The sequence below is a fragment of the Triticum aestivum genome, chromosome 5D (assembly GCF_018294505.1).
Source record: "Triticum aestivum cultivar Chinese Spring chromosome 5D, IWGSC CS RefSeq v2.1, whole genome shotgun sequence".
NCBI lineage: Eukaryota > Viridiplantae > Streptophyta > Magnoliopsida > Poales > Poaceae > Triticum > Triticum aestivum.
The window spans coordinates 528,515,667-528,535,561 of NC_057808.1; the positions used below are offsets into that span (position 1 = coordinate 528,515,667).

Sequence of the window (19,895 nt, forward strand, 5' to 3'; positions counted from 1 at the left end):
CGGGGGCTAGGAGGGAAGGGGATGTGCTACTTTCGCCCCGAGATGATCATTTACCGAGGGGGACCGAAATATGCGGTAACCATGGTAAATCTTAAAATTTCGAGCGGTAATCAAAAACCTGGTCTGGACTAACTGAATGTTGTTGCGCCCCTTTGACTGTAATTATGGTTGAAGATAACATTTGAAATGTGAGTTTTCAATTCTATGACAGGGATAACTTAGACATGAGAATGGCCAGCTCTGAAATCACATACAACACTCAGTTGGGTATCATGGATTTGGAGGATTTTATGAGTACAGATTGCATTTATTATGTGAAGCAAGAGGGAACTGGCATAGCTGGTTTAGAGTTGCTTGACAGCAATGCAATGGTTTAAGTATGCTTGCGCCTGTGTCTTTTCGGTGTGGATCGAGCACTGGTTTGGGGAAACATCCAAGGTCAAGAGTCCAGAGTCAAGAGTCAAGAGTCACGAGTCAAGTCTTTCTCCCAAGAATAAAAAGCGCTTCGCAAACCAGACTATCAAGACAAACCATGGTCCCAACCTTACCGGATTTGGGCTTACTTAACTTGGTCGGTCGTGTTCTCCACTGATACAATGGCATCGTTCCTACTGTGCGGGTTTGTTCACCTGCATCGTGCTGAAGGTTCCCCCTGAGGACTGAGATCAGTAGTGCCTCACACGTTCGTTCGAAAAAACCCCAGTGCACACAGAGCTGTCCAGTCGTTCCGTAACGCGGGTGCGACGTTGTCTGGCATGGAGAAACTTCTTGGATACACATGCGTACATACCGTATCTGTCGTCAACACAAATTATAGAGGGACGCGTCGATTCCAAACCAACTGGGCAGGCATCGTCGCAACATGCCCTAGTTTGTACGCAGAAACCGAGTCTGAGACAGCTCTGCCTCGGCCGTGTGCGAGCGATCGACATATGTTGGCTACGTCTAGTGTCTAGCACACACGTACAACGAACCGGAGAAACCGTACGTGTCCTGTTTTTCGAATGAATGGGACATAGAAAAGGGGTTCCCCCGTCTCATTTTTAGTACAAGAACGAAGCAAAGCATGCACATAACCTGTTGACAGCGCTCACGAATAGCCAAATTAAAGTAGCTGCACCAGAAAAGCTCCCCTTACAGGAGTACCAAACATCGAGAACTCAAAGGCAGAACACAACGCGTGCTGTTTTCTGTGTGTCTATAGTGCGTAGTACTCGACCGACGTGCTGGCGTTAGCACGCTTAATTGTCTTGTGGTTGTTGCTGGACAAGTCGATCGACATGAAGGCATCCCTCTAGACTCTAGTCGACTCCTTCGTGATAAGGATGGATGAGGATGCCTGCTGTGTTTTCTCTTTTGACGTATGAACAAACGGAGTAGCCCATAGTGTGTCTAATGTGTCTATAGTCACTTCGAATTATCTCTGCACCTCACCCTCGATGTACTATAGGACGCGTCAATCACCAGCCAACTTTCTTTTTACTAGCTCGATGTACTAGCTAGCAGGCAACACGTGTCGGCCGTGTGCCAGTGATCGAACGTACGTCGGCTGAGCTACATGCAAGTGTCTAGCACACCTACGTACGACGATCCGGACAAGGCGTGTGCTCTTTTCTGTGTACGTACATAGTACTCGATGGACGCGTTGGCAGCACACCTGTTTTGAAGTTGCTCGGCAGTCGACATCAACTCAAGGCATCCCTCTAGACTCTAGTCGACTCCTCCGTGATGTTCCCGTCCTTTTCTGGAGAGTTTGAGGATGGATGCAGCGTTTACACTATGGACGTCATGACTAGTGGTTTGGCAAAACATCTACAGAACTTCGAAGCGACTACCATAGAAAAAAAATGTGAGTGCTAGTGTTTTCTTGTACTTTTGACAATCCTAATGTGAATACTAATAATAAGTACAAAAAAGAACGCTAACATTTTGAATCGGCACTAATGTCATCCTTAGGTGAGTATTCTCTTTGTTTCAAAATAACCGAACAAGATTTTCAACTTCATTAAGTTTGACCAAGTCTATAGAAAAATATATCGATATCTACAAAATCAAATTTGCTTCATTCGGTTCATTATGCAAAATATTTTTATATTATATTATTTGATAGTGTAGATTTCTTCTGATTTTTTCCTATATGTTTGATCAAGCTTGAAAAAAAACTGATTTAGAAAAATTCTAGTACTTCAACTATTTTGGAACGGGGTAGATAGTTATAGCGGTTCGTTCAAAGTTTTCACAGTTTAGATTTCTTTTCTGCTTCTTGGTAGTCGGCACTTGGCAATCTACTCGTATTCTGTGAACTTCAGACATCTGTTCAGCATAGTTCCAAAAACCAGACCAAATCGATGATCCAGCCAAGAAACCCAAAATTGAAGACCTGACACATACTAAACTGACAACATTTTGTGATGTTAATTGATTACATTTGAGTATCTATTTGATCTAAGCTCAAGTAGTTCAATAAATTATTTAAACATTATGATGATTTTTTTAATTCACAAAGAAAAAGTTATTGTGTTGACCAGTTGTGAAATCCTGAACCGCCAGCTGCTTCGGTTAGGTTGCAAGTCAATTTTCCAAACCATGTCGTTTAGAATCAGATCACGGATGATGGCGGATATAAAATGGCGGCTCCTAAAACTCAACCCAAGTGAGACAATAGTTTTCACAAAAAAAAAAAAAAGAAAAAAAAAACCGGACAATAGTTATCCGGTATACTGCCAATGTTTTGGTCGTGTTGTATCAACCGATGCAACTATTCAGTGTTTATCTTCTTCCATATCGTGTTGCATCAATTGACGCCACGATTGAGAGTTTGTCTTTCTTTTCTAGAAACAGATTGCACTGCAGAATTTTACAAGTTGAGGTTCTGAAGTGGACTGGGGATGAACAGCAACCATATTCATGGAACAACATGTACAAGTGCATACGAGATCCACAAATCTCCAGTCGATCGGTTAAAATATGGACCAACCCAAAGCAAAAATCCAAGAACAGAAACGCCAACAGGCAAAACGTACTCTATCGAACCGTAAACTCGTAATTACAATGCCCAACAATTAACCTAATATCTCATAACATCATCCTAATCAAAGACATTTACAAGTGAAGTCCTCCATCAAGAAATTGTAACTACTAGCAGATCCAGCTACCTAGACGAACAGCTCGAGCAAGACGGGTGGCTCGTAATTGGCGGCGGCCTGGTGCCCCACCGCCTCCTGATCCAGCACCCCGACGCCGCGCCACACCCACTGGTCACCGTCGTCGCCGCCGCCGCGCAGCGCCATCTCCTCGCGGTGCCGGCGCATGTGTCCGCCCAGCGCCTGGCCCATCTCGAACCCCAGCCCGCAGATGTGGCACTCGTGCTGCTTCTCCTCTTGCCTCTTCCGCTCCTTGATGGCCCTGGCGACGCCGACGCCGAGCTCCAGCCCGTGGCGGCCGCGGAGGTGGCTGGTCCGGTGCCCGCCCAGCGCCTGGAACGTTGCGAAGGCCCGGCTGCAGGTCTTGCAGACGAACTCCCCCTCCCCCGACGTGGCCACCACTCTGCCCCGCCGCGCCCTCTTCCTGGTCGCCGCCGGCGCGCCGGCCGAGTCGGCCGACGTGGTGGACGACGCGGCCGAGTCCGTGGTGAGCGCCAGCGCCAGCGACACCGGCTCCTCCTCCCTCGCGCGCTTCATCCCCACTCCCATCGCTGGATCTTTGTTGTACCTTTTCTGCTCTTCTTGATCGGTCCGTCGGTGTGGCGAAGAAAGAAGATGAATGAGTTGATGGAGCGGCGGCGCGGTTTTATATATAGGTTGGTGTGTCGCGACGGGTCGAGGCGGTGGCGGTGGCGGTGGAGGTGGCGTGCCGCGTGCGTAGTGGTGCGGGGGGAGCTAACGTGGTTGTCAAGTCGGCGGGGTGGTGGCCGACCTCTGGTGGGTGGACCAATCGGGGGAAGCCACCGCGCCGCTCACGACGTGGATGGATGTCACGCGATCGATCGGATATACTCGAGGCGAGCCGACTCCAGCGTGTGGTGCGCGGCGAGGCGCGTGGCCGGCGGCGCGCGGTGGCTTAGCCGCGCGGGCAACATGCATACCTTAGCCGCGTGGGCGGATTCGGCGGTTCGTTGGTTAATCGGAATGAATTATCAGTAGTAGAATAGTCCAGGCTGCGCGCGCGTTTCGACTGGGGGCACACTGGATCGAGCTGGGGGTGTGGAATGTTCTGGAGTGTCTTTCTGTCCAAGGTCGACCGGCCGGGATATTTTCCGGCCAGACGTGTGTGGAAAAGCACTTTGCTGAGTCGACAAAGACGTGCGCGAGCTGGCATGACGTGCGGGGTGACTTGACGACGCGACGGCGACTTGCTCTCGCTTCTTCTTCTACGCTGGACGTGGAGCTGGCGCTATTGTCGACGTTCAAAGTGCCCAACCTGCCAAACCGTTAACAGTTAATTAAGGGTGTGTGGCGAAAAGATCTCCTACATGGAGTGGATGTCAGGTGACTTTTAGCGAAAGCACTAATTAAAGGAGTACTCGTTGCAAAGAACACTCCATCTTCCCAGGTCACGACGAGTGGCGCACCTGCAGCGCGTCACTTGTCGCAACCTGTGAGTTTTCCCTTTTTTCGTAGATTCGTTTATTCAAAACGTTTTATCTCTTAAACCGTGCGTCCAAATCTCAAACCGTTTTCACCATTGGATTCCTCGCGTCGAGATCTTCAAAACTAGATCCCATGTTGATAGGTTTTCACGAACTTTTTTTTCACAAAAAAAACCGGACGAAAAAAACAAACCGGGAGCACGGTTTTTTCCATTTCCGAAAGAGGCACGCCCGTGCCTCTCGCGAAATCACAACTGTGCCTCTCGTGGAAGCAAAACCATGGCTCTCGAAGAAAAAAAAAAGAGAATACGCGTTTTTTTTCCTTTCCGAAAGAGGCACGCCCGTGACTCTCGCGAAAGCACAACCGTGCCTCTGGCAAAAGCAAAACCGTGACTCTCGCGAAAGAAAAAAAACAGAAAACGCGTTTTGTTTTTTCCTTTCCGAGAGGCACGGCCGTGACTCTCACGAAAGCACAACCGTGTCTCTCGCGGAAGTAAAACCGTGACTCTCGCGAAAGAAAAAAAACAGAAAACGCGTTTTTTTTCGTTTCCGAAAGGCACGACCGTGACTCTCGCGAAAAAAAAGTGACTTCTCATGAAAGAAAAAAAAAAGTAAACGCGTTTTTTCGGGCAAAAAAAAATTTTTTTTCAAAATTTTTTTGGTGGAAACGCTAAGGAAGACCGGGGAAAAACCAAAACGTTTAAAAACCCGAAAACGCGTGCGAAAAAATAAAATAAAAAACAAAATCTGGAGGGAGCGTCCAGAGCGCGACACGTGGCGAATGGCTAAGAGCACGCCAAGTGGCGCTGATCATTGCGAGGCTCCCGAAGGAACGCTCGTTAACTAGTTGCTCCCGACTTTTAGGTGGACCTTCTGTGGTTGAACCAGAAATTCTTCCCCTACAAGAACTTTCGCCGTCAATGGCATTTTTTTTTTGGAGGGAATCAGGCAATTATACTTTTAGGAGTGGATATGGTTGGGCAACACCATCCTCGATAGCCAAATACCCTAGCCTTACCGATTGTTTGGATAAACAAAACTAGTCCTAGTTTTAGTAGGGTTTTTTGGAAGAAAAAAAAATAGTCCTGTTAGAAAAAACAGATTTTGTATTTGTTAAGTACTATGGCATGTGTGAGGCTCCGAGACAAAGCTCCACGCTGTTGTGGCCCCCTCCCTTTGTCTGGGCTCCGGGTGAACATCCTAATCCGTTTTCTCGGGCAGTGGCGAAGCTTCGGCTAGGCCAAACTACCCCCCACCGCCCATGATGTTTCTTACAATTTTTTTTGAACTTTTCTTACAAATTGATACTAGGAAAAGGCTCGTGTGCCTGGTTATCCAATCCCAAATCCCTTTTTCTTTGCCCCCCCCCCCTCCAAAGTTCAATTCAAGCCTCGCCACTGTTCTCATGCTAAGTAGCGGTGGCGTGTTGCATCATCACCTCCTTGGGGGCATCATCCAAAAGCTCTGGTACCTTCTGATTAGAGCTTGCCGGCAACTACGGCCATGTTTTGAGCCTGGTGTCTAGCTCCCACAACTCTGGCATGGGACGGTCAATTATCCCCTATCTTTTACATTGTCCTAGTTGCCATCGTTGTCGGTCCTCGCTATCCCTCGGTAGGATTGATGTTTCACGGCCCAGAGTGAGAGGGCAGGCGACTCTCTGCGACGATAGCTTGATGTGTTCAGTGCAACAAAAATTAAAGAGCACCGAATTTTCGAGGAGGTGTGACATCACACCTAACAAATCCAGCCACTTAAACGTCCGCGGATGGGCCCGGGTGGTTCCGCAGGCACTGACCGGGCATCTCATACTAGATTCTCAAATCCATACAAAGACATGCAAACTAAAAGAAACCTACGTACTACGTCGATCACCTAGCTACTCGTCGTCGGAGATGTCCACGATCTCCATGCCCGGCTCCGACAACATGGGCGGCAGCGGCGGCTCCGGCTCCTCCGCTCCAGCCTCCTCCGCCTCTATCTCCGCGTCGAGTTCAGTGAAGAGCGCGTCGGACTATGCATGTTCCGGGCGGAGGAACGCACGGTTGGCCTCCACATAGGCCTCATCCTGGATAGACTCTAGGATGGCCTGCTTCTCCACCATCTCATCGGACTGGGCGACGGCGAACTCTGCCTCTGCCTACTCCATGTTGAAGCCCGGCAGCTCCGGCTCCTGCTGCTCCGCCTCGTCCACCTCCATCGGAGCCATCTCCTCCTTTTCCTCTTCCCCCGACTGCTCCTCCTCCTCCGGCTCCGGTGAGTCCGGAGGCAGCCCGGCAGCGATGTGGCAGCGCGCGCGGCCTGTCTCGCCCGGATCTCTTGCTGGATCTCGTAGCGGCGCTCCGGTGTCAGCATGGCATAGCAGGCGATCTTGCTCTGGACCATGGTGGAGTGGTGGAGTGGCGGAGCATGGGCGGAGCGTGAGCGGAGCGTCGGACCGTAGGCAGAGCGCCGGCGCGGGAGAGGGAGGAGGTGGATGGGTTTGGACTGGCGGCGCAGAGAGGGGGGAGGTGCATGCATTAGGGTTGCGGGACGCCGGCCGGCTTAAATAGCCGGATTTGGTCTTGGGCGGCGAGCCGGAGCAACACCACGAGGCGTTCACACCGCGGCGACGGACGCAGCGTCCGTCCAACCGCCGAGTTTCCGGGCGTTTCCCCGTTGGATCCCTTCGTTAGTCCGACGTGGCTGGCGAGCCCGGGTGCCCCATATCCGCCCCATATTTGGGCTCGATATGGGGTGCCGGTCAGCCCGGGCGTCTGAGGCCCGTTTAAAGCTACGTCTGTGTCGAAAAAATGTGACCGGTCAGTGACCGGGCGACCCGCCCGGACGTATGAGACGGGTTTGAGGCGCCCGGTTGTAGATGCTCTTAAAGTGCATTTTTTTTCGAAATCACCGTATTAAGCGTTATTAAAACGACTTCTTACAAGACGGGCACTCTCGATCCATCTGGTGTACGGAAGGGCACAGCCAGCTTCACACGGCTTTACGACGGCGCGATCCAGCCCGCGTGAGTGGGACGTACGTATGTACGCCAAGCCGGCTCGGTCGGTGACAGCTAGCTTCGGAGCCGACGGTGCGGCCAACACGACCTACTCGCTCCGTCTCAAAATTCTTGATTTGTCTAAATCTAAGACAAGAATTTTGGGACGTAGGGAGTACATAGCTGGGAGACGCGGCAGTACCTGGTCCACAAGAAAAGTCCGTCCCTGATTTTAAGGAAGTGGGGCCGGACCTTATTTTGTTCCAATTAAATGAAGCCACATACGCGAAAGCACGGATGGGCGCACGCGCGGGGAGCAGACAAGTCTCGTCCGTCCGGGACATGGCAAAAAAATTGCAGAACGAGTGAACCACTGGTTAGGGTCAATGGATTACTCCTGTAGCCAGCTTTGTTCCATACCTGCATTCGGCGCGTCGACGGGGCCACGTTTTCTTGGCTGTTCCCAACTGCATACTCGCAGTCGCACAAGGCACCCGTTTGCCTCCGAACCAAGCAAGCGAAGCTTGCTCGTGCGGCAGCTCATCCGCCGAACAACTGCAAACAATTCCGGCCGGTGCACCTACGCAGTGGCGCGTGCTTGTCAACTGCAAGCTGCTCGATTTAAATACTTCTTTATTCGTGCTTCTAGTGGTGCCTTTTTGGTTTTTTCTTCTGCAAAAAAAAGAAAAGCAAGCGAGCCGTCATGATCTGCTCTCGCACTCAACGAGACGATGGGACGGTGTGTGCCGACCAATCACCAAAGCCCGGAGGGGTCTGCATGTGCATGCAACATGGTCCCTCGTAGTACTACTAGTCGTGGCTGATCCCTGCAGTGCAGGTCCGCCAAGTTGATCCACACGGTCGCTCCAGTTTACTCGTTCCGGATCGCGGGCGGCGCTGGGGGCTCGATCCGATCGGCACATGTTTCAACGGAGGACGAAGTTTCACCACAGGAGAAAAGTAAAATAAAACGGCAGATCCGTCAACTACTCCAACAAGTGGCGTAGCAAGTGCACGCAAATATTTTCGATAAGCGGTGATGTCATGATTTTACTGTATTCTCATTGTTCTTTTTCTACAGTGGTGTTACTAGATTAGCCAGGAAAAACCGAACAAATTAGAGAGCACATATATATGGTTCCCTGATCCTTTTTCTCTTAGTCGATTCGTTTCCAACCATTAGATGTCGACCGAACGGCCGCCCCACCTTCTTTCTTCTTCCCCAGCCGACAACACCGGCCTCTATAATGCCCTCCAACCCAGGCTTAACCGCCGCCCTCCAAAACTCGCGGCTAGGGAAGAAGGAAGAAGGTGGGTCGGCATTTACAGTGTAGAGGTCTTTTACATGCTATGGGCATCACGACACGAAATAAAGAGAGCATGAAGTTCATGCGCAGATTGGATCAATAAACATAGGAAACGAGACATTGAACATCTACGAAACAGACGGTCAGTAGATTCATCATGCAGTTCATATGAAGAACTTGATGACAACTTTGAGGAGATTTTTTTAAAAGGGGCGCTTTATTATTTAAAAGGTTTAAGTATTACGGCTGGCCTCTGCATAACTAAGATGCACACAGCTAACGAAGTCCTCACACAATGTCAAAATAAAAGAAAAATACGAAATACAAAGAAACATGTAGAGTCTGTATGACGCCTAATCCGTAGGTGGGCTAATTCTAAGATCATGTTGCCACCCAGGTTGGGTAAAGTATCCCTTGTCGTAGCCTCCAATCATGTACACATCTCCGTAAATAGGTCTCGATTCTCCACTCGTTGTAGAGAGGACCAGAAACGAAGTGTTGCGGTACATCTGTAGATAACCTGCATAAGAGAAATACTTTTACCGTTAAAACCTTATCATTTCTAGATGTGATTAACCGTTGTGGCAGTGCTTTCCACGATTGGTGTTTGGATCCAACTAAATCTCTTCTAAACGTCACATTTGACGGAAATGATTTCAAAACCGTGGCGATATTGTATAGTGCTGGATATTGTTCTCGAAGTGTAGTGTTACCTAGTCACTTATCGTCCCAGAATCTAATTTCCGAGCCATCCTTAATTGAGAAGGGTCCATAGCGGAAGACATATTTGTTGGTTGCCATTAGACCCGCCCAAAAATGAGAGTCCCTTGGCTTTCAGTATACTTGACGCCTTTAAACCCACATATTTTCTCTTTTAAGAGGGTTTGCCATGCACTATCTTCCATGAATAACTTAAATAACTTTGAGGAGAAATAGGAGGGACAGAGGGACACTAACGAGCTGTAGAACATAGACGTCACGCCTTAGCCGTACCCAAAATCAAACGATCTGGATCGGCGTCGTCGCGATTGGTTTCTCGAGCCTCCCGTCATGGGTTGCCGTGTAAAAGAACAGATCAGTCCGTATTGAGGTTAGCTAGTCCGAATTTCGAAAAAACAGACACGCGCATACGCGTACGTTTGTAAATGCACATTGACGAATCGATCGAGCGCCTGGTGCATGTACCTCCACAGAGAAATTCCGTAGCTATGCCGCAGCGATTTAGCTGAACGCGGCAAAGCCATTTTCGGACTAGAGAAGAGAACAGGAGGAGAGCCAAAATCGGAACTGTGTAATCGTGTGAGTTCTTCTGACGCAAGACTCGTCGTCGACTAGCTTGTCAAATGGACTGGTGCAACAACCTATTTCGGGGTCCCACAGCTCACCAACGCCTTCTTTTTAGGCGATTGCCCTATGCTTAACACCGTGAGCTCGCTAATTAATTAAGCTTCCGTCCCATTTCGCGGGCCCTTCCGTACGTCCAACCGCGTACACAGCCTTGCCTACCTGGGGAGCAAGCTAAGCAATTGCTCCAGCTGACGCACGACAAGAGGAGAGAAGAGAAGGTTCGGCCTTTTCAAACACGCACTTTAGCCAGGTCGACGTCAAGAGAGACGTGGTGTACACGTGACGACGCGCCCGGCTGCTACCACCTGCGAGTACTAGTACCCCATCCCTCTAGTACAAAAGGCCAACAATCCACAGAACCCAACCACATCCACAGCCAATTCCGAGCTCTTCCGAGTCCCAGAAGCCACCTCCCATCTCCTCCATCGTTTCGCAGTTCGCACAGACCTACGTAGTACCATCGAGCTCGTACCGGACCAGGACCAGCTAGCCGCGCGCCGATGGTTTCGTCGATGAAGCACTGCAGAGATCAGGCACCGGAGGTGCCTCTGTCCCTCTCGCTCTCCCTCGGCGCCATGGCCGACCGCTCCAAGAAGCAGCGCCGCGGCGCAGACGGCGAGTTCGTCTGCAAGACATGCAGCCGCGCCTTCCCGTCGTTCCAGGCGCTGGGCGGCCACCGGACCAGCCACCTGCGCGCCCGCCATGGGCTCGCGCTAGGCCTCACTGGCGGGTCCGATCAGCCGGCGACCAACAAGGCGACGGACCAGAAGCAGGCCCACCAGTGCCACGTCTGCGGGCTAGAGTTCGAGATGGGGCAGGCGCTGGGCGGCCACATGCGCCGGCACCGCGAGCAGGAGGCCGCCACCACGGCGCAGGCACCGCCCGTTCTGCTCCAGCTCTTCGTCTAGAACCGCACAGATTTCTCTCAAGTTCAATAGCTAGGCATATCAGATTTACAGGTCGACCTATGTGCGCGATTTGGTTTGTACATTTGCTGCGCACTAGTTGGTCTTGATCCTTGGCCCGTTCGCTCATTTTATTAGGTATATATATACGTACATATTTTAGGGAGGACTCATTCATTCGTTCATTCATCACTGATCTATACTTTATTGATTCGTACATTTATTTTGTTCTACTTGATTGAATCGACTACGAGTTGAGTTAATCTGAATGAAGTTGTCCCTAACACGAATTTTCTCTTCTTGAAAAGGAGGCAAGCCGGGTCTCGGCATATGCATTGATTGACACACACAACTAGTTTTAGAATAATAAATATCTAGGTCATATGTAAAAGCACAAAAGAAAATTGTGGGCAAAGAGAAAAGTGCAAAAAAAAAGGAACATAATAGCTAAATGTCGATCGATTGACTTTAGCTATTGTGGTTAGTCGATTTTGAAGGAAGAGGAAGGACATGAAGGAGAAAGAAGAAGGACGGAGGGAAGGAAGGCGAAGGAAGGGACACGCCTGATGGCTACCCCATTATCTATCTTAGGGTGAGGGGTGGGGGTGGAACAAAGGTGGTGGGGGCGATGGTGCAATTTCGCCGGAGAAAATCTCCGTTGGCGTCGAGGCTAGAGGGATGGTCGGGGCGGCGGCAAGACCGACGGTGCGGGGCGGTTCCGGGGAGGATGAGGTGACAAGGTTGCGCAGGAGCATCGCCGGTCGCGGGTGCCGGTCAAGGCCATCATTTGTTTGAGAAAAGATGGAGACGTGCAATCATCAACTCCCCTTTGAGGTACTACGGGGTGAATTCGTTGGCCCAATGATCCGTGCCAAATAATTTGTTTGAGAGAAGATGGAGGACGTGCAATCGCCAGCTCCCCTTTAAGGTACTACTGGGTGAATTCATTGGCCCACTTGTAGGCGCCATCATCCGTTCAATGGAAGAAGAGGGACAAGGATCAGTTAGTCAATCAACAACTCCTCTCTAATAGTAACAAACATCGACAATTATGGGCAAGGGCTTTTCGCTGAGCTTCCTATTTTTTCTTCTATTCTTTGATTTTTTTTAAGACATTTGTTAGCTTTTATTGTTGCTCTAACTTCAGCCACCTTACCCAAGTGTTGTTGTACTTTTTTTTCCCATAAACTTTAAAATCAACATAAACATAAAATTGGGAGAAATCCTGTCTAGTTTCCTAAAAGATAACATCGACAATGAAAATAGATACCAGTTCAATACTTTTTCATTCCTCTCTAACAAATAAGTACTCCTAGGTGGGTGTGGACAGTGGGGCGGCATCGATGTCCTCATCAGGTGATTTGGATCCTCTGGCTTCGTCGCTAGGGTGGCGGTGTTCCCTCCCGTGCTGCAGCGCAACTTGATGGATCCGGTTAGCGTGCCTTCTCTTCTGGGGTGGTGGTGCTAGCCTAGTTCTTGTGAATTCATGGATCTCAGGTATGACTACTCTTGCCAGTGGTTGCGTCTCGGCGTGCTCGCGTTGTGTCAAGCCAGTGGTTCCAGTAGTGGTGATGCAGCGTGGACTTACCCTATCTCCAGCGTGCTGGTATTTGACCGAAGATGGAGACTTCCCGTCCGCCAATAGTTCATGCGCTTATCCAATGGGTTCACCGGCTCTGAGAGGGAGCGATGGCGGTGGCGCGCCGACATCTCGTATTCGTGGATGTGGTGAAGTGGCTCCCCAAGGACCTGTTTATATATTTTTTGTTATTCTGGGTTGTGTTGTGTCACTGGCTCTTTGCAATCTAGTCCTGCGGTTCATTTCACCAAAAAACAAAGTACTCCAAAAGGAGCGCAGAGCGTGTTTTCGATGATGTAGCTCTAATAATCAATTAGACTAATAAGATTAAGTTGTGTAACTTAAAAGTTAAGCCATGAAATGGAAGAAAGCCAGCATCATTCCATATGTCATGACCACAGTTGAGCTAACATTTCTCTCTCGATAGAAATATAGAGAAGGTAGCAAATTCGCATAAACGCACGCACGCACGCACGCACAGACGCACAGTATCGTAATGCTGCAAAAAAGAAGTTTGAAATATCCTGCTCGGTCAAAGATTGTTTCCCAGTGCCTGGAAAGTTCCAGACGCTTCCTCACGCTTGCGCCGCCGGCCAACTCAGATGATGTAGCTCTAATAATCAATTATTCGCTCCGGTTAATGGATGAGCCGCTGAATCCCGCCCAACGTCCCGGCGGCCAAGCAGCGGCGCGCCGCCACGCGTCTTGTGGCTGACAGGTGACGCCCCTCCGCACCACACGTTCGTCTCCGGTCGGCCGCGCTAGCGCTACGCACACGCACGACTGAAATATCCAATCGAGCTATCTGCCAAAATAATACTACTTGTCGCCGGTCCGTCACGTCGGGAACGTCGTGGTGGCTTCCGACGATTGGTCCGCGGACGCCAGAGGTAGGCCAAGTGGGCACACACGTAACCTCCCCCGGCAGCAACACGCATGCCACCGACACGGCCGGCAAAAACCATAAATTTGACCTTAGGGCGAAACTATTTCACAAATTAAACTATGTTTAAAAGTATTTCACTCAGCTGACCCCTAATGTGCAGCGCCTAACAGTAAGGCGCTAGACTCTACTGTGCAGCGCCTAACACAGGCGCCACACTGTAAGGAGCTGCACTACACTGAGCAGTGCCTAACTGTAAGGAGTTGCACAGTAGAGTGCAGTCCTTACTGTTGGGAGCTGCATAAAAGGGTCAGCGGTGTGAATATTTTAAAAACAGTTTAATTTATGAAATACTTTCGCTTTGAAGTTAATTTGTCAATTCTGCCAACACGGCCTATATATAAGTGCAGCCGTCTCCCCTGCCGATCCATCCATTGTTCCTCCTACCGAGCTCTCAGCCTCTCACACAACTACAACAACGCAAAACAAAAGAGCATCAATCAAAATCCAGCAGATCATCAAGAGGAGCAGCAAATTCAGCTCCATGGGAGCAGGGATGAAGCACGCGAGGGAGGAGGAGCCGATTGTTTCGCTGGCGCTGTCCCTCAGCACGGACTCCTCAGCGTCGACCACGACGTCGGACAGCTCGACCGGTGCGCCGGCGGCAAAGAAGAGGGTGCGACGGGGGAGGGTGGTGGTGACGTCGGGGCAAGGGGAGTTCGTGTGCAAGACATGCGGCCGCGCCTTTGAGACGTTCCAGGCGCTGGGCGGCCACCGGACCAGCCACCTCCGCGGTCGCCACGGGCTGGAGCTCGGCGTCTGCGTCGCCAGGGCCATCGGGGAGCGGCAAAGGCACGACGACAAGCAGCAACACGACTGCCACATCTGCACACTGGGCTTCGAGACGGGCCAGGCGCTCGGCGGGCACATGCGGCGGCACCGCGAGGAGATGGCGCTCGACCGGTGGGTCGCGCTGTCGGATCAGGAGGCGGGGCACCAGGCCGCCGCCGCCTACCGGCTGCCTGTCTTGCTCGAGTTGTTCGTTTAGCCTGTAGCTGGTTCTCTCGGTTTCTTCATACCAGTACAATCCAGGACTTGTAACCATAACATGTCTTTTGAATCAGATGGGTTACAATAGAGTACGTTATGCAGCTGGCTAGCATTTCCCTTCATGGAATTTTTGCACTGGATCGGTTCGTTTTCTTAATCGATCAACTGGGATTTACATACACTTGTGCTTAGTTAAGACAACTTATTTTGTGCTAAATGCAATTGGCAGATTCTTGCACTCAGATTGGTTGTCTATGAATATGCTGTTGTTCACCGCCATTGTATTTGCTCACCCGAGTTGAGGACGAGGGCGTGGATCCTTGATTTGCAGAGTGGCGTCGGAACCAAGGGAATGTCGAGGTCGTATCCCCTTCTTCCTCGACGGTCTTGCTTCCTCGTCATCCTCTAGCTAGCACAATGGACATCTCCTGCATCGGCCGCGATGCCAATGCCATCACCACTGCCACTGCATCCTCCTCCGAGTCAGGGGTTGCCAGACCACGAGATAGGTAATATCGCCCACTTTCGCCACTCGACTGGATCCACTGATTTCGTCTCCTCCATAGCCTGAAGCACGATTTCTTTCGGATACTTCCACTGGTAGAAAAAAGCCCTTTAGTCCCGGTTCGCAACAGCCTTTAGTCCCGACTGTGCAACCGGGACTAAATATGCGCGACTAAAGACCCCCCTTTAGTCGCGCCTCTTACGGACCGCGACTAAAGGCTTTAGTCCCGGTTCTTGTGGCTGACCGGGACTAAAGGCCCGTCCACGTGGGCGCCAGTGGTCCGTCGGGGCGGAGGACCTTTAGTCCCGGTTCTCGTGGCCAACCGGGACTAAAGGCCTCCTCCGCAGGTTTAGGGTTTTAGCCCCCCTAAACCTGGTTTCTTTTTAGTTTGGAGTGTTTTATTTTTTTTATATTTTATTTTGTGTTTTATTTTAATTTTGATGGAGTTTCAGTACACATATCCTACGCTACTATATACATGCATATAAAATTTCAAACAAGAAGAATTCAAGAGGAATATATAATATATATTCAATCTCGGGTGACCATATACAACTTCGAACAAATTTTCATACACAATTAGGATGGATGACCATATACAACTTCGAACAAGTTTCAATCTCGGGTATGCATATAAATTTCTTCGTCCTCGGTATAGTGTTCTCCTTTAGGATTGATGACTTCCCTCATGAAAAATCCTGCTAATTCATCTTGAATTGGTCGGAAGCGAGCTTCTGGACTAAGCCTCCTCCGCAAGTTATCCGTCGCGTTCCGCACGCTATCCGATGCCTTCCGCTCAGAGGTGTGTCTCCGGATGTTCTCACAAACATAGTATCCACATAGATTGGTCCCCGGTGGCTGCTTATCCACCTTAACTAACCTTCTGAAATCTAGCTCATGTTTGAATTCACCGACAATTTCTTCTGACAACCGTCTCCAAACCCTACAGGGCAAAGAAAATTAAATGAACAAGGGAGTTATTAGTTACTTGATATTAGGAAATGAACGAAAGAGACCGATCGATATAGAGCTCAAATGATTGAAAATAATTACTTTTGCAGCATTTTTCTCATGTCGGCTCAACGCTTTGGATCCGAATCCATAGAGTCCATGATTAGAACTCTGGAGGTGTGAAGTTCAATATTTAGCAGAATCCAGTGGAACCTGCGGACACGTTACATGCACAGTAATGCATAACTCATCGATTAGACATACCATGCATGGAGTAAACAAAAGAGAATGGGCACAAGAGAGAAACACTCACCCAAAATGGTAAGGAAATAGAATATGACTTTTGAGTTGATGCTTTCTAAGAAACTTGTACAAGTCTTTCTCCACGTCTTCGGGGTGATGTTGTAACACATGTCCATTAACGATATGTGGGTCAATGAATTCTTATTTTGCATTCGCAAATCTTCAATCTGCATAATAGCGTACGCAACAATATAGTTAGTACAATATATATATATATATATATATATATATAGTGCAGGCAATGAAGAACGAGATGAGGTAGAAACAAATCACTTACAGAACGTAGCAACTCAGCATAGATTTGTCGAGGTCGCGCAGATTGAACAGCTGGAACAATTCACTCATATGAACTTGTACAGAGTACCGTTTGGTGTGATGCTCATCTGTAACATCCGCATAAACATATTCTTTGTCGGCCCATGTTATGAATTGCTTGTACCAATGTAGCAGATTTCGCATTTGTGGTGGTAGACTCTTTTCCCGCGCAGGCTCGACGAGAGGCCCATTCCGCACATATTGTAATGCTATCTCACATACTGGCGCATCCTCAAGGCCTAAGAAGGCACGAAGAGTCAAACCCATCTCGGACGCTTGTTTCATGGCACTCGCTACAGTCAATCCAAGTGCTGCCGCAGCTGCTATGATCTCGGGGTCCTCTTCCCGACCGGCTTTCACTATGAGCGGGAGGATCGATTGTTTCTTCTGCATCCCGAGCTGGTCAACTTGTTTCCCGCATTTTTTTACTTTTTTCTTTCTCCTCCTTCAATATTTTTGCTTGCCTACGAAGTTCATGTCCATAGTCGTCAGGCATATTCAGCTCGGCTTGGGACGGTGTCGTCAAAAAATCCTTAGCCCACTTCTTTTGCTTCTCAGTGAATACTTGCTTGGGCTCAGGCTCTTTTATCGCCTTCATATCCGCCTTCCATTTCTCATAATCAGCAGACGCGGCCAATTTGGTTTCAGCTTCACTAAGTTCCCCAGGCCTTGGGAGGAGAGGCTTCAGTGATGGCTCCGGTACCCTTGTGGTCTTAGGTACATAAGGGTCCGGGTTAATAGTCCAGGAGCGGGTTTCCTTGTTGTCCGCCTGCTTCTGCTTCTTCGCCGGAGGTGGATTGGGGGGCGTCGTACCCGCCGGAGGAGGATTGGGGGGCGTCGTACCCGCCGGAGGTTGTGGATCGGGGGACGGCGTCGAATGGCGTGAAGGAGGTGTAGGTGAACCACCACGACCACCACCACCGCCACCACCGCCACCACCACCACCACCACCACCATCGGAGGGGGGTGGACTTGCTAGCCTTGGCGCCTCGCCTGGAAACACTATGTACTTCTTTTTCCATAGAATGATCTGGCGCTTGACATCTCCAAGTCTTCTCTCCCCTTCGGGTGTAGGTTTGTCAATCTCCAGGTCCTCAAACCCTTGGACTATGTCTTCCACCGTGACACGAGCATAGCCATATGCAATGGGGTTGTTGTGGTGGAGTGCTCCAGGTGTACAGGGTAAAGCACTGCCGCTAGCTACCTTCGTGGAAACGTTCCCCACGGAATAATGCAGATCACATTCTTTCATCTCCTTTACATCATCCACGGGGTAGTGAGGCTCCGGTGCACGAATCTCGATCATCGGTGCACTAGCACCAGGCGGGGCATCCGTGGAAGCCACGCTGCTTCTCCGCTGCTGGCTTCCACGATCCGCTTCATGATCTTCATGCGGCCCTGCTGCCGATTTTTCTTTTACTAGTTCATGCACGGTCTGCTTCAACTCATGGAGTTCCGATGCAAACTTCGTCATAAGATCTGCATCCCGGTCCGTCTTTCTCTTACGGCTTCTGTAACAGTACGGGTCATTGTCCTGGGAAAACCCTACTTTCCACGGAACTTTGCCTTTGCCTCGTACACGTCCTCCGTGTTCATCATTCCCGAGGGCTGTTGTCAGTGCGTCTTTCTCTCTGTTAAACTTGATCAAGCCCTCTTGAGCTTGGGTCATTGCGTCAATAAGGGCTTGGGTGGGAGCAAACTGTCTCTGCCGGTGAACACACACCCCTGTCTCCGGGTCTAGCGATCCCCCATGCCCGTACCACCAGCTTTTGGCCCTTGGGTCCCATCCCTCTGTACCTAGAGGGATTCCTCGCACCCTCAGGTCCTCCTCCATCTTCTGCCACCTAGGCTCCGAAAGGCGGTATCCTCCTGGCCCCATAATATGATGGAACTTTTTCTTACTCGCATTATCCTTATTTTTTCGATATTTCCTTGAAATGCTCCGATTGCTTTTGCCTCACAAATTCTGGCCAATCATCTTTCAGTTTCTCATGTTGTCCATTGAAATCCGGAGTCTTGCCCTTGTTGACATAGTCACGGGTTAAATTTTTCTTGAAGTTCCGGAATGCTTCGCCCATCTTCTGAAGAGCGAACTCTTTAACTAGCCTCCTCCTCTGACGTCCACCCGGAACCTCGTTACCGAATTCATCGACTTTGTTGTATTCCGGAGGTAGAATGAAATGTTCCATAAGCTTTCTCCAGCAATCCTTTTTCGTTCTCTTGTCGACAAAACTGAAACCAAGACGTGCCTTCTTTGGCTCCTTCCATTCCTGGACGGTGATCGGGACGTTGTCTCCAACAACGACTCCGCATTGGTTGATAAACTTTGAGGTGTGCTGTAGGGGCTTGTCGGTTTCACGAACAAACTCAATGGCATATGTTTCTCCTGTTTTCATCGCCTTGGATTTGCCACGCTTTGTCGTACTCGATCCGGAGGGCTAAAAAAAAAAGAGAGTCGCGCGCGTTAATACATATGTATTCACATTTCAGTAAGTTTGTATCACGAGAGGCTCAATGTATATATATACCTCGCCGGAGGTGGTTGCTACTTGCAATTCGAGATCGTCGTTTGTTGACGGTTGGCCTCCTTCGACAATGTCCGTTCCTTCACCTTCTTGATCATCGACAATCTCTGTTCCACCGTCAAGGTTCAGAAAAGAAGAGACTACATCCACTTCTTGCTCATATTCTGAGCCCGGCACATAAGGAATCTCGTTGTTGATGATGCCCATTAAATAACGTTCAGCCTCCGGATCCCTAAGCGGCTCGGCTCTATCGTCCGCCATATGTCACTCCTGCATGTAGTAAAAATTCTTTAAGTATAAAAGAATTAAAAAATAAGATTAAGGGGACATAGAGGAGGAGGAATTAAAAAATAAGATTATTGAGCACTGCCAAGTATTTTGTTTTGTTTTCTTTTTTTTTTCTTTTTGTTTTTCATTTGGTTTCTTTCTTCTTCCTTTTTTCTTCTTTTTTTCTTCTTCTTCCTTTCTTCTTCCTCTTTCTTCTTTCTTTCTTCTTCTTCTTCCTTTTTCTTTCTTCTTTCTTTCTTCTTCTTCCTTTCTTCTTCCTTTCTTTTTCTTTTTTTCTTCTTCCTTTTTTTCTTCTTCCTTTTTTTTCTTCTTTCTTTTGGTTTTCATTTGGTTTTCTTTCTTCTTTCTTTTTGGTTTTCATTTGGTTTC

The 19,895-nt window shown here is 49.4% G+C and overlaps 3 protein-coding genes across 3 annotated transcripts; 2 read left to right on the forward strand and 1 right to left on the reverse strand.

The window, feature by feature from the left end:
• Positions 1–2,994: 2,994 nt before the first annotated feature.
• LOC123125994 (zinc finger protein ZAT8) lies at positions 2,995–3,938 on the reverse strand. Its single transcript, XM_044546422.1, has one exon. The coding sequence runs from the start codon at positions 3,690–3,692 to the stop codon at positions 3,156–3,158; it is 537 nt and encodes a 178-aa protein (XP_044402357.1). The 5' UTR covers positions 3,693–3,938; the 3' UTR covers positions 2,995–3,155.
• A 6,638-nt stretch (positions 3,939–10,576) lies between these two features.
• On the forward strand, positions 10,577–11,346 carry LOC100136959 (zinc finger protein ZAT8). The gene has a single exon (XM_044544001.1). The coding sequence runs from the start codon at positions 10,723–10,725 to the stop codon at positions 11,128–11,130; it is 408 nt and encodes a 135-aa protein (XP_044399936.1). The 5' UTR covers positions 10,577–10,722; the 3' UTR covers positions 11,131–11,346.
• Positions 11,347–13,993: 2,647 nt separating this feature from the next.
• LOC123123481 (zinc finger protein ZAT18) lies at positions 13,994–14,761 on the forward strand. The gene has a single exon (XM_044544000.1). It carries the CDS (start codon positions 14,134–14,136, stop codon positions 14,635–14,637), a length of 504 nt encoding a protein of 167 aa, XP_044399935.1. The 5' UTR covers positions 13,994–14,133; the 3' UTR covers positions 14,638–14,761.
• Positions 14,762–19,895: the final 5,134 nt, after the last annotated feature.

What these genes read in the sequence shown, in the direction of transcription:
- LOC123125994 (XM_044546422.1), bottom strand. Translation starts at nt 3,692, where the DNA reads ATGGGAGTGGGGATGAAGCGCGCGAGGGAGGAGGAGCCGGTGTCGCTG.
- LOC100136959 (XM_044544001.1), top strand. Translation starts at nt 10,723, where the DNA reads ATGGTTTCGTCGATGAAGCACTGCAGAGATCAGGCACCGGAGGTGCCT.
- LOC123123481 (XM_044544000.1), top strand. Translation starts at nt 14,134, where the DNA reads ATGGGAGCAGGGATGAAGCACGCGAGGGAGGAGGAGCCGATTGTTTCG.